General features: G+C 37.1%; 1 protein-coding gene and 1 long non-coding RNA gene across 17 annotated transcripts in view; one reads left to right on the top strand and one right to left on the bottom strand.

The window, feature by feature from the left end:
- The first annotated feature begins 2730 nt into the window (after positions 1 to 2730).
- The window catches only part of ppp1r9alb (protein phosphatase 1 regulatory subunit 9A-like B), a 35426-nt gene continuing 23732 nt past the window's right edge, over positions 2731 to 14424 (top strand). For 3 of the 16 annotated variants that reach the window (XM_087237302.1, XM_087237299.1, XM_087237289.1), the window contains exons 1-4: positions 4164 to 4277; positions 4360 to 4412; positions 4523 to 4557; positions 5392 to 7422. In XM_087237302.1, the coding sequence (XP_087093428.1) occupies positions 5560 to 7422 (1863 nt within the window). In that variant the 5' untranslated portion in view covers positions 4164 to 4277; positions 4360 to 4412; positions 4523 to 4557; positions 5392 to 5559. Of the gene's footprint in view, positions 2990 to 4163; positions 4413 to 4522; positions 4558 to 5391; positions 7423 to 14424 lie in introns of those variants that run through there. The other 13 variants (XM_087237296.1, XM_087237293.1, XM_087237291.1 and 10 more) reach the window with 5 other exon arrangements.
- Positions 7658 to 14380, bottom strand: LOC147846882 (uncharacterized). The gene is made up of 2 exons (XR_015476653.1): positions 8940 to 14380; positions 7658 to 8866 (listed from the first exon to the last, which is right to left on the bottom strand). It is a non-coding gene; the product is annotated as an uncharacterized LOC147846882 (long non-coding RNA).

Below are 14424 nucleotides of genomic sequence, written 5' to 3'. Positions count from 1 at the left end.
TATTAACGCAAATTTTTGTAGACATGGTTAAGACGATCTGCTGCAGTTCAAACCGAGCATGAGAATGAGAAAGAAAGGTGATTTACTTGACTTTGAAAATGGCATGGTTGTAGGTGCCAGTCGGACTTGTCTGGGTATTTCAGAAACTGCTAATCTACTGAGATTTGAAAACCATCTCTGTGGTTTAAAGAGAATGAAATAAAATGAAAAATGTTGCCTGGTCTGATGAGTCTCGATTTCTACAACATTCAGATGGCAGGGTCAGAACTTCATGTCAACAACATGAAAGCATGTATCCATCCTGATTTGCATCAACGGTTCAGGCTGCTGATGGTGGTGTGGGGGATATTTTCTTGGCACACTTTGGGCCCATTAGTACCAACTGAGCATTGTGTCAACGCCACAGGCTACCTGAGTATTGTTGCTGACCATGACAATCCTTTTATGACTACAGTCTTCAGATGGCTACTTCCAGCAGAATAATGCACCAAGTCATAAAGCGTGAATCATCTCAGACTGGATTCTTGAACATGACAACGAGTTCACTGTACTCAAATGGCCTCTACAGTTACCAGATCTCAATCCAATAGAGCACCTTTGGCATGTGGTGGAATGGGAGATTCGCATCAAGGATGTGCAGCCGACAAATCTGCAGCAACTGTGTGATGCTATCATGTCATTAAGGACCAGAATCTCAGATGAATCTTTCCAGTATCTTATTGAATCTATGCCATGATCGATTAAGGCAGTTCTTAAAGCAAAAGGGATTCCAGCCCAGTACTAGTAAGTTGTTCCTAATAAAGTGGCCAGTGAGTGTATGTATGTGTGTATGTATGTTTGTATGTATGTTTGTATGTATGTATGTATGTATGTATGTATGTATGTATGTATGTATGTATGTATGTATGTATGTATGTATGTATATATGTATGTATGTATGTATGTATGTATGTATGTATGTATGTATGTATGTATGTATGTATGCATGCACGTATGTATGTTTGTATGTATGTATGTATGTATGCATTTATTTGGTTGTTTATTGTTTTTATAGCATGGTACTGATCTAAAAGTAATCATCTATTGTATAAAATAATTTTTAGAAACATATTACAATATATAATATTTTTGGGCAAACTATTTAACTTTAATTATTTTTAATCTCGTTTTCAGATATTATCTCTTGGTTTTCTAAAATACTGTTCTGCAAGTAAGTTTTCTTTAAACAAAAGACTAAATTTAGCTTTAGGTAGGAGTGTTCATTTTTATCAGTGTTTTGCACGTGATTAATAATGAATAAAGTGTAGCAAGCCAAAACACTTGGGTAACTTTAAGTTCTAAACTAAGAGTTGTAAATAGATCACCATCTGTGTCTTAGCAGTGCCATCACCCCTCAGATCTCCCAGAACGGCTTACTGTATGCTATATAAAGTCCTACATATATATCTGATACATGGAGCTGAGAGTTTGAAAATGCAATGTTCCACAGTTAATTTTAAATGTTATCTCTGTGTATTCATTACCAACTCCCCCATAGCATATCTACCGCAAATATTCGTCTCAATAAATATTTTGAGATTTCATTGTGTGGGCTGGTATTCTGTAAAAAGATAAAGCCTAGTGTTAGACTGGAGTGGCTTATAAAAGAATTCCGCTTGAAACTTCAGTCCAAGAACAAGGTTTATTTATATCCCAAATGAGGTCAGAGAAACTCTTACAGCCATTGACATATGCTTGCATGTACAATATACAACAATTCATCACTGTTGAAAAAAGGATCAGAAAGATTGTGGGGGTTGTGGGGGGGTTCCGCAACTCAGAAGCATTTACATTAGATTTTTACCCCCTGATTCTGCTTTATTTAAGGATAGTTCATCCAAAACTGAACATTCTGTTAGCATTTACTCTCATTTCACTTGTCAAAAAACTGTTTCAGTTTTTCTGGTGAACACAAATGAAGTTATTTCGAAAAATGATCGAAACCATTGATTTTTATAGTTGTTTTTCGTACTATGAAGGTCAGTTGTTACCAGTATCTAACATTCTTCAGAATATCTTTTTTGTGTTCATTCTGTAATTCATTGATTTTCTTTTCGGCTTAGTCCCTTTATTAATCAAGAAATGCCACAGCGGAATGAACTGCCAACTTATCCAGTAGATGTTTTATGCAGCGGAAGCCCTTCCAGCTGAAACATTCATGCACACTCATTCACACACATACACTATGGACAATTTAGCTTACCCAATTCACTAATAGCGCATGTCTTTGGCCTTGTGGGGGAAACCCAGAGAAAACCCACACGAACACGAGGAGAATATGCAAACTCCACACAGAAATGCCTGACCCAACTGAGGCTCGAATCAGCGACCTTCTTGCTGTGAAGCTATCATGCTACCCACTGTGCCATCGTGATGCCCTCTTTTGTGTTCAGCAGAATAAAAAAGGTGAGTAAATACTAAGTAAATTGAAATGCTTTAACTATCTCTTTAAATCAAAATGAGCCTGTAAGTGTTCTCTCTCTCTCTTTCTGTTCTTTTTTCTTTCTTTTAAGCATCTCTGGTTTGTTTGAAATATAAATATATTGTGAACATGGAGAAGCATGCACAGTATGCAACAGATCACAATTTCTACAGTGCATTATAAAAATGAGGTTCATTGCATTCCAGTTCCAGCTAATTTTCTCGAATCTCTCTCTCATTCTCTCATCCTTGCTGCTTCTATGATTGGGTGATATTTTTATAAATCTAGGTCCTGGGGCCACCTGGGGAAAACAGCACCAAATTCAGGCCATGTAACAAACCCGGGCCGAGCAAAAAGGACTTCGACAATGATGCGTCATATCATAACTTTCCACAAACAGAGGTCATGACATAGTGAATCAGGACTAGCAGCTTGGTGACGCAGGCTACAGACACCTGTTTCATTCATCAAATCTGCAATATTATTCTTTCTTTTTTTGTTATTAAGAAAAGGAATATCAAAGATATGGTAAGTGTTCATTTTGCTCTTTTTGCCTACCAAGACTCTCTGTCTTTTTTTTACTGCATGATTGCATAACTGAGGTATTGTGGGTTTAGTGTGAGGCATTTTTTCTCATTGATTGTAAAGCCCAGGAAAAACAAACCAGAGGTCTCTAAGAATAAACCTTATGACATTTAATTAGAAAACTGCCCAGTTCTCAGGATCAGTAAATTGCTGCTATTTATGAGGGACTGAGGAATAACAGTGCAAGCTTTTGGAATGTCAAATGTACAGTTTTAAAAAGCATTTATTATTGATTTATATTGCTCAGCAATAAACACAGCACCCTGCAGATGATATATTTTTATTGTATTGGTCAAGCAATTTTAAATGGAACCACATGCTTCAGTTATGCTGATTGTCACTCTGAACAGTGGATCAGCAGAGATAATCTACTTTCAATATGTAGCTACAAACTGCCATCTGTTAGAGGCTTCATATGGTCACACTTCACACTGCAATTTACAATGGGACACAGTCCTCTCAAATTCAAATGAGACTAAATGTCTGGTGTAAAATGGTTCATCAATCTTTGTGTTATTTTATTGCCAGTTTACAATGTCAGTAGTGGACCTTGTTTTTGTCTTAGTCACTTTTCTCTTTGATTCTGGTGAGATTGGTTTTGTGGTAATGGCATTTATCTGCACTGAAAATGTTTCAATCCTTGCCGTTAGCACCTTTTCTTTTCCCTTATCCTCTGTTCCTCTCGAATTATGTCAGAACCAATAAGATGGTGACCTACTTGTAATTGTCAGAGAGATCAAAATCAGACATGGCAGTTAAATGTGGCCTAAAATCAATGGTGCACTAGAAATGAACTAATTTGATTTAATGCATATTTATTTTATTTATTTGTTTATTATTGTTTTTATATATAATATTTTTTCTATAATTTGAAAAGGATAAACCATAAGCATAGCGTTTAGATTTTATCTTCAAAATATATAGCCTACATACAAACATTGTATCTTAGGATGGACATTGAGAATTATTTAGAAACAGTATCTTTAAATTCGAATAATTGTTTCTATACTATGTAGGAAACATTTTTTTCCCCTAAATGTCTGTAAAAGACAACATTTGCCCATAGCCTCTATCTGGATTTGGTTGTTACTTTATGGGTGAGATTACTGACTTTCCCACGGTTGTCCAGGAATGTCTCTCTCTCCCTGCCTCTTCGTGCGCGTGCTTGTTTTACTCTCGAACTCCGGAAAGACGCCGAGGGAGCGCGCGCGTGGCCGCTTATGGGGATAAGGTTTGTTGAGCTGGTTACGTTCAGAGAAAGACTTCGGAGAGGAATGACGACGAATAATCTAACAAGTTTGTGATTTTTTTAGGAGTTTGGCATGGTTTCTCAGTTCGTCCGTAAGTCGCAATGAATGAAGTTCAGGTATGTTTAAACTCGTTTATCCGGTCGTTTTGTTTTCGAAAATGGAAAGATAAACTTTCTTAAAGATACTCCAACAAGTCAGGCTTCATTTGGACTGAATTTGTTTACAGCAGTCACTGGGGACAGATCGACTGTCAGAAAGGAGGTGTGTAAATGGTCATAGGCTACGGTGTACTATTTAAACACCTGCTACATCTTTAAAAAAAAAAAAAATAAAGCAATGTCAAAATGCGACAGCAATGACCTACAGTTTGTGTTATGTGATGTTATAGCACGCTGAAATAAATGTGTGTAAAAAGTTTAATGGCAAGTATTTATAGTTTTTTATTATTTTTTATTTATTTTTTATTTTGTTTGTAAATGTTATTAAACTAATGGGTTTTTAGTTCTCTGTTTAAACATCGTCTTGGTATTTACGAGGAAGTATACATGTTCAGAATTCTTTCTTTCAACCTTTAAACCGTTTTGTTTAGATTTTCTTAGACTTAAGACTTAACTGTCTTGTTGTTTTATCAGTTATCTAGTGGGTTTATGTTAGGTTTTAGTTGTGTGTTATGTTAAATTAAGTTATCTACCAAATCAAGTAACAAGTGTAGTATTATGTCTTAAACCTAATGTCCTGTCAAGTTAACAATTGCTGAATTAAAAATTGCCGAAGAGGACTTCTGTTTGCCACATGTGCTGTTATCAATAAAAATTACAATGAAAAATTTTTTTTTTTAAATTCTCTTTGAGATTTAAATTAAATGATACTACTTCCTGCATTCATAGCTGCTGGCATTTTTACGGTAAAGTAAAAATAAATACTGTGCAACTTGGTTGCATTTGCAAAGAGATATTCTGAATTATGTGTTCTGAAAAACATTATTATGCAGTGTAGTGTAAATATTAAAAATTTTGATTAAAAAAATTAAGAAGAGGGTTAAACAGTTGCAGTGAATTACAAACTGACAGATGTCTTTGTTTCTCTTTGTTGTAGGTAAGATCGGTTGGCACTGTGTCACTCACTCACCATTGTCTGTGTCTACAGCCTCAGCCAGTGTGAATGAGGGCATACCATGCACCTGGATACACGCTGCTTTTTTAGCCCCAGTTTTATGTATTTTATTTACCTTTTAAATCTTTCATCATTTTTAAATCTTTGATCATGATTAAAAGTGAAAACAAAAGTGACCGTGCACTGAGAAGTGCATCTCCTCACAGAAACGCCTATAAATCAGACTTTCATTCCATTAAATGCACATTTGATGGAAGTGCATCGATCAGCGCAACTTCTCCCTTCTCCAATGGAGACGGTGAGACTCGAGGCAGACCGTCGGGTAACAAAGTGAGCAAAATAAAAAATATTTTCTTGCAAATGGATGGAAAACAAAATCAAGACATTCCCAACATCAGCAAACCCACATCACCCAGATTTCCATTGGATTCCACCCCTTACAGGTCTAGCCAGAGCAGTGTTTCTAGTCTAGATTCAGCCACTTTTGAGACACGGAAAACAGAGGATGTTTCCATTAACAAGGCGGCTCTGGCTGAGAAGTTCTCAATGACCAGAAAGCTGTTTGAGAGTGGCCTTAAAGAACAATCTCCAACTGAAAGATCTGCCTCCATTAAAGTCATCTGGCCTCAACCAATGGAGAGACCGGATATGAAAGTGTCAGTGACTGGAGAGAAAAAGGACAAAACGAATGAGATAGAGGGACAAGCAGAAGAAAGGGATGATAAGGAAAAAGAGAAAGGCGAAAGTGAGACACCACCACATAAGCTGAGCACCTCTATGAATGCCGGGCCAATTTCCAGACGTCTGGAGAGTTTTATGTTAGACAGTGATAGCGAATCGCTGTCAGCGGCTCCTTCCACAGAATCCCACAGTCCCATCAGTCATTCCCAGTCACCTTCTGCTACTAGTGACCATTCAGATCCACCTTCATCACCAGACAGCTGTAGTTCCCCTACATCCTACTTACTATGGGCTGATTCACCTTCTGAAACATGTTTCCCCAAGTTACATGGTTCAGATTTACACAATCCCCCTTTGAATGGAGTCTGTATGCAGAAAACCTTACATAATACTAGTTCCACACCTGAAGAACATGTTAATGAATCCCCAGAGGATACAGTATCATCAGAACCCACTCTTTTGTTTACAAGTGAAAAGGTCCACATCTTCTCATCAATGACAAGCACTAGTCATGCATCTGAAGCTGAGGATCCTGCTTTTCAGGAGCAGCAAGGTGAAGGGACAAGTTCTGAGAAGGTTCCTGGTTTGTCCACAGTCAGAGCTGAGCTGGTGGTAGTGAAGACCGAATCATCTGAGAGTGAGGGCAACGAGGAGGAACTTGCTGAGGATGATGTTTTTGAGGAGCCTGAAATGGAGGAACAATCACTAAATTACAATTCTGGGAGAATTTTGACCAATAGCGAGGAACACCGATTAACATTCCTTGGGAAGTTGTGCGAGGAATCTGTACACACTGGAAAAAAGGAGGACCATAGAGGGGAGGGAAATTTTCTTGAGGAGAACATAATGGAACAAGAAGATGACGATGAGGAGGAGGGAAAAAAAGACAACAAGGAAGTAGACCGAAAGACAGACCGAACTGAGGAGGAGGTTGTTCTAGAGAGTGTAATGGGAGAGGGTGAGCAGAAAGCTACTGATGTTGAAAATAAGGAACAGCAGAATGAACGGAGAGAAGAAGAGGATGAGGAAGAGGATGGCAGGGTAGAAGAAGCTGTTGAAGCTTTGGAGGAGGACGAGGATGAACGAGAGATGGAAGATGAGGACTTAGCAGGAAAAGAGAGGCAGCAGCAAGATGATCAGGGTTTGATGGGAAACCGATCTTTAATTTGTGGAATTGAGAATGCTGCCTTTGTGGATGACAAGGACAACCGGACCGATTTGGAATGTCAAGTGAAGGAGGAATCTGAGGAATTTGAAGAACTTTCAGGACTTTCTGATGAGGAAAACCTCAATCCAAAGAGAAAAATCAAGTTTTCTACAGCACCAATCAAGGTATGCCTGACTCAATCTTATCATTTACTTGGTGTAAACTTAACAATCATGAACCTGTTAAGATTTTTTCCATCCTGTTTCAGTATTTTGTTTTGTATACTCTGAAATGCTTCAGAAAGTTTTCATTCAAGCCTTAAGGAATTAGCCTGCAGACAGTGACCCACATCTTTTTGTAAGTTTACCAGATGCCCAATTTGATAAGAGCCTTAGATCTAGTTTTTTTTTTATTCTATAGTTTGCTTTTGATTGTACTATTGAAGCTGTTTAATTTTTTATATTGACAAGATCCTGCTTGTTTTAAGGTATTTGGCATTGATTTCCCGTATCTGTTTTGCCTTAAAATAAGGAAACACTATTTTTATCACAGTACATGTTATGTAAATCTAGTCTGGTATACTTGGTCTGGTATACTTTACTGTTTACCTTAATTGTTCTTTAAATGATGACTTTGCCAGGGGTCATAGATCAGTTTAAATACCTTTACCCTGGAAAACAAAACTCTGGGTCTTGTCTGAGCTTGCGTCAGCTGAGGCATGTAATATCCTATGTCTTTCATGTACTGACAGACTTTTTCTTAAACAAACAAACAAAAAAAAAATGTGTTGGGGTTTAGTTCCATATCTTTAGGGCCTTTACCATACATACCTATGTAGCTGATATCGATCTCACAATCTAAATTATTGTGAATGTACATCTGGATGTACATTTTAGACTAAATGGGTCACAACAACATGCTTCCTTGCAGTCATTAGAAACTGATCGTACTGTGAATTTCATCTGTTAGCACTGTCAGTATTATTTCGTTCAGCCTCAGAAGGCAAAATCAGGGTCAAACAAGAGATATTAAATTGAAAATTCCAATTATGTAAAACATGAAGTCTTCTTTTCTGAAAAATCAAATTAGGTTAATGCTTAACAAAGAGAAATGGAGCAAGAAAAACGTTTAAGTTAAAAGGTTTACCAACCATTAGCAGAAATGTTTTCAAGCTCGCACGTAATTTTTCATAATTTTATAATTTCAGTGTTTAATTCATTATTGTTTGTGTGTCTATTATTATGTTAACGGTTTAAGATATACTGTGAACGATCTGTTCCTGCTACATGAAAGCTCTGATAGTCAGTTCAGATTTTGATATTTTAGTCAAACCTGATCAAAGCAAGAAACACAACTCTTTGATCTCCTTTTGTCTCAGATCTGGCACTGGTTGCATCAAAAAGAAAGTGCATCATGCTGTCATTTGTGTGTCTGACTTTGGGACCCCTTAAAAGTGGATTTTGTTTAGAGAAGGAAAGGATTGAATATGATGTGTAAATCATTTTATCATCTGTAACTACCTGTTTGATGCTGTAGAAGCTAATACATTTGAAGAATTGAGAATACATTTGTTTTAATTGGACTTTTTTTGAGAACAAGATAAAGATCTGATTTAACTGACCAAAACCACTCAATAACTAGATCTCTCTACTGTGTTTTGTTTCCTCTGGAGAAAAGGAAAGGATCTCTTAAGTTTGAAAACCAGGTCATGTATTTCTTTAGAGTCTGGCAGGCTGAAGACGCCATGGATTTGTAGTCTGGGTCAGAACACATGCCAAGTAACTTTTCAGAACCTGTTTCCACCTGGTATCGAGATGTATTTTTATTGATCCAATCACAAGTGAACAATGCTGAATAAAGGGTGACTGAAACATTTCGATCTTGTACAATTCCAGAAGTATTCAAAAACAAATTTGACTTGATTGCTTTATATTGTAGACGCTTATGTGGTCGAACCTAGCCCTAAATGAAACCATCAGCCTACTGACCCAGTTAGTCATTACAAGACATGTTGTCGAAGTGTGCTATTTGGACAGAATTTAAACTTGGCTGTCTAAAAAAAAGTCAATTTGTTTTGAATGAGAAAAAAATCAGTTCTGCTTCTGACACTAACCCACATTTTCAGCATTGTTTTGATGGCTATTAGAGCAAAAAGTAAAGCTTGAGCTTCTGTTGTCCGTATTTTTTAATTATTTCTGGTACTTTTGCATTCTAATGTAACTTTTTGCAGTATACTGTAAAACCCAATAATTTAAGGGAACTCAAACCATTTAAGGAAACCGATTGCAACAAACCATTTAAGTTCAAAAACTAATCCTAATGAGTACTGTGAACTTAATCCATTCGAGTAAACAATTTGAGCACAGTAAAACCCAATAAATGAATAGAACTCAAACCAACTGAGTACAGTAAACCCAATAAGGCAACTCAAACCATTTGAGGAAACCGATTGCATTAAACCATTTAAGTAAAAAAATTAATCTATATGAGTACTGTGAATTTACTCCATTTAAGTTGAAGAAGAGAGGTATTTAGTTAGCTCGCTACCTTTAACATTCAGTTAAAAACTCTTTTCAAATGAATAGAATACATTTTCTGTAAATTTTAAGTTAACTACACTTTTCAATTGATAAAGTTGAGTGTTGGTTTTTGCACTGTAGTTGCTACATGGAAAGTTCATAAAAAGCCTAAAAATAAACCAGTCCATAGACCGTCCCCTTAAAGATATCAGGAAGGTGGACAAACAAGACAACTGTACCTGAAACACCAGGTACAGTATAAATGTGTATCCCAACTTGTCCACATCAAAGCCTATAGAATACTCAAGACATGTCACTAGTATAGTTTTGAATGGGGAAAAGTATACTGATCAATATGGCAAATGAAGCCCCGCCTACTAGTACAGGAGCCAATCATTGATCACTATTACTGATGTTTCTCCATTACGACAGATTTTGTGGTCAACAAACACACGGAAATCTCATCAAATACTTGCGTCACAAACATAAGAAATATATTCTCATAAAGCTTAAATTTTGTGCTTTTAAATAAACCAAGTGCACGTAAAAACATTTGCATCCTGTCATACGTACATTACACAACAGAAACTACAAGAATACCCACAAACTTGTAAACAAAGAGTCCCTGTCATTTCTGGAGGAGATTCACTATCAAGACCAAGTTTTGAATTGCTTTAAAGAGCAGTGAGATCTAACTTAGGGCTGTGTATTGGCAAGGGCCTCACGATATGATGCATATCATGATACATGGGTCACCATACAATATATCATGATATATTGTGATACAATAAATGCTCACTGAAATGTATTAAATGCATATTGTTATTAAACACTTTACGAAAATGTACATGCCGCTAAAGTCACATATAAACGAAATAAACAATTTATAAAACTAAATTAAGTAAAAAAAAAATTAAACACATCAAGTAAACATAAAACTGGAACACAGTGCTCTAATATGCTGTAAACTATTAGAAACTGACAGTGCGACTGACAGCATCGTGAACATTTTGCTGTGAAAACTTATCAGACATAGGTAAATTGATGGCATGCGTCAAGCATTTTACATGCAGCATGCTGGCCAGCTGTGCTGCTACGGTCATGTTTGACTCGATATCTGTTACAACACAGATGTCAAACTCAGTCCCAAAAGGGCCACAGCTCTGCACAGTTTAGTTCCAACCCTAATTAAACACACCTGATCAAACTAATTGAGTTCTTCAGGCTTGTTTGAAACCTACAGGTAAATGTGTTGGAGCAGGGTTGGATCTAAACTGTGCAGGGTTTTGGCCCTCCAGGAATTGAGTTTGACACCCCTGTGTTACAACAACAGATCCTTCCAGTTTATGTCCCATTCCACCTATGCAGTTTTCAGTTATTCTACAATGTTAGCTGAGGTAGACGGAAGCTTGTTAATGATGTTATCCAGTGTAGTTTGCCTCAAATCAAGAGGTTTGGGATTAGGTCACAGTGCCGCTTATTCATCTGCGTGGTTCGTAGTGTTTCCTGAATATTTTAAGATAGATTTGCAAAGCTTGCAAATGGTATTTTTTTGTCTAATTCGGTACTCTGGTATAGTGTTAAAACCAAAGTGCAGCCACACGTCAGCTCTAAAAACTGGAGGCGCCCTTGTATTTTCCACCATGCTCACTCATGCTTACTTCTGATGCCATACTACTTAGCGTTTTGTTGATTGCGAGTTAGCAACATCTACTGGAGCAGGTTGTTTGGCACAACTTGAATCGATACTTCAGGTTGGACTATCGATACACTATCATGAAAGAAATTATCGTGATAGTTAGATATATCTTGTTATAATCTTGTTCCTTTAGAGTGAGCATGCGCATTAGTTCGGGCAATTTGAAAAAATGCCAACTTTGTTTGATTTGAACATTTAGAAACCAAACTTATGAGACAGTTATTGTTTAAATTTATTGGTGATTCCAAATATGTAATCAGAAGCTTGGCAACTTTTTGAAGAATTTGATATTACCCCATTCAGACAGAATGCCCGAGCATACTGCCCAAGAGGCGTTTCAAAGATGACCGATGAGTGAAATGATGATGGCTTAAGCCAGGGGTCAACAAACTTGTTCTTGGAGGGCCGGTGTCCTACAGGTTTTAGCTCAAACCCTAATCAAACACACCTGAACAAGCTAATCAAGGTCTTACTAAGTGTACTTGAAACATCCAGGCAGGTGTGTTGAAACAAGTTGGAGCTAAACCCCTTTAGAGACACCGATCCTCCAGGACTGAGATTGGTGACCCCTGGCCTAAGCTGTTTATGAGTTGTATTGTATGTTTGATTTTTTTTTTACTGGTCCATGACCAGCACATGAGAAGCACATGAGCAGCAAAATACCAGCAGGAACCTACCTTATCAGCATGTACTCCCTCTCATGTAGTTCCAAACAAAGGTGTGTGAGAAGTAAATGTTGTGAACTTCAGTATCTCTTCCGTTTACTACAATCATGATTATGTCACTGTCCATGACATCCCTTTCTCCTTGATGTGAAGTAGGTCAGTGTCAGTCGTTTTCTCTGTATTTATGGAAGTGGGTACTTGCTAAATGTTTCTCTGGCTCTATGCATTCTCTCTAAATAAGGATCTCCCTTTTGTGTACATATTGTGCTCCTTCATTTTTGTTTCCTTTACCCTCAGGATGAGCCTGTTTCTTTATTTGTGGAGCAGTTGTGTTTACTCATCCTGGTTTCCATTTTTAAGATCAGCAGGAAGTCAGTTGTTTGTCTTCGACAATATAGGTGGTGAATGAGGATTTCCTTTCAACAGATGTTTGTGTTGCTTATGTTTTGGACTGTGATGAGACTGTGAACTTTGTATATTATTAGCTCATAAACTCATGGTTTGATTCCAGCTTTTCATGGCCAAATATCTTGTAGTGTATTTAAAGTTAGTTGCCAATAAATATTTTTATCACCCAAAAGAGAATTATGTATATTTTTGGAACAATTGAGTAAATGCTGCCGCCATGTTAACTAACTTTTAATACTGCCAATGGAACAGCATTTCTAGAGTTCTGAAAATATTTCGCAATCATGCTGCTTTTATGTTGTTCCAACTGTGGAATTCCGGTTTGACGCTCAACCTGACTGCTGTGACATCTGTTGTTTCTTCCTTATTGTAACTCAGAGCTCACTGACAGTCTCTCTCAGTCTCAGGAAGAAATAGTCCTGTGTTCTTGCTAAAAGCCAGAGCTTAAAGGACTAAAGAGGGAGGGGAGGGAGATAGAAAGAGACACTGTGCTTGAGCATGATTGGGAAGAAAAGAACATTGTTCAGAGGTGCACGCTTACTCCATGACAACTAGAGACGCTAGACAAAAGAAAGCAGAGAAAGTATAAATGAAGGAAGAGAAAAATGGGATTGTAGTGGAAAAAGAAAGCAGAAGGAAAGAATGCTTCGTGTAAACAAAATGAAATCTTCAAATAAAAGTAAACAGGAAATATTGTTACTTTGCCGCAACTCATGAATTTGTAGGCAGTTTTTGTTTTTACTTCTGATTATGCTACTGTACTTCAAGTAGTAGTCCAAGTCTGGTGTCGGAATTAGGAATGCACAGCATTGATTGACCTGCTATTTGACTGCCTGTATCAGCTTTAACTAGCTACCGACAAAGTACTGTGGAGTAAAAACACTGAAGAGCACTGAAGTCTCAAACCATGCAAGTCATTCATTCATTTTCTTGTCGGCTTAGTCCCTTTATTAATATGGGGTCGCCACAGCGGAATGAACCGCCAACTTATCCAGCAAGTTTTTACGCAGTGGATGCCCTTCCAGCCGCAACCCATCTCTGGGAAACCATGCAAGCCAGTGGCAGTAAAATATAGCAGCTTTTTTGTGTGTCAAATTAAAGTTTGTTTAACTTTGAAAGTGACCTCATGTGGTACATCATGTGATTGTACTCTACTGACAGTAGACTTTTTTGTTTTTGCCACCTTGTTTATTGTCACCGTAACTTTAATTTTTATCTTCATTAATATTTGTCACTCGTTTTGTGGGAAGAAATGGGAACTGTCTGTAGCTTTCAAACTTCAAGTAGGAATGCAAATTTTCATGCAAAGTTCACTTTTGTTACGTATTCCAAGAATTCTACCTGTATGTGTGGATCTACCTAAGAGGTCAGTAAATTTTTTACACACAAGCATTCTACTGCACTGTCTCATCAATACCAACTGTAAGCATGACAAGTAATACTGGAGAAGGGTGGGGGAGTTACTGGGAGAAAAAAAAAGTTCAAATCAAAACGAGGGGTATTATGATCCCTTTTCAAATATTTTATTTGGACTGATCTTCACTTTTGTGTTCAAATCAGTGATCAGGGGTATTCTGTGTCTAGATAGTAGCAGTACTGAGCACAAAGTTTAAAAGATGTGATTGATGCTCTACATTTGTTGAGCACCAAGTCCTGTAAGGTTTATTAGTTAGGGCAAGTGTCTAAAGAAACATCTTTATGCTAAAAAGTCTTAAATTCACAGTCATGTTGTATTGTAGATCCTCAATTGTTTTAAACGGTTCTTAATTTTGCTTTGTCCAAGTAAAGCTACCAAATTTGGGCCTTTATTCAACTAATGACCAACGACACATATCGATACAACCTTTTTTTTATTTTTTTAGTTTTTATATTGCAAAGAGATCTAGTTGGACATTT

The sequence above is a fragment of the Danio rerio genome, chromosome 1 (assembly GCF_052040795.2).
Source record: "Danio rerio strain M-AB ecotype USA chromosome 1, GRCz13ab, whole genome shotgun sequence".
Lineage (NCBI taxonomy): Eukaryota > Metazoa > Chordata > Actinopteri > Cypriniformes > Danionidae > Danio > Danio rerio.
This window is presented reverse-complemented; position numbering and strand designations above follow the sequence as displayed.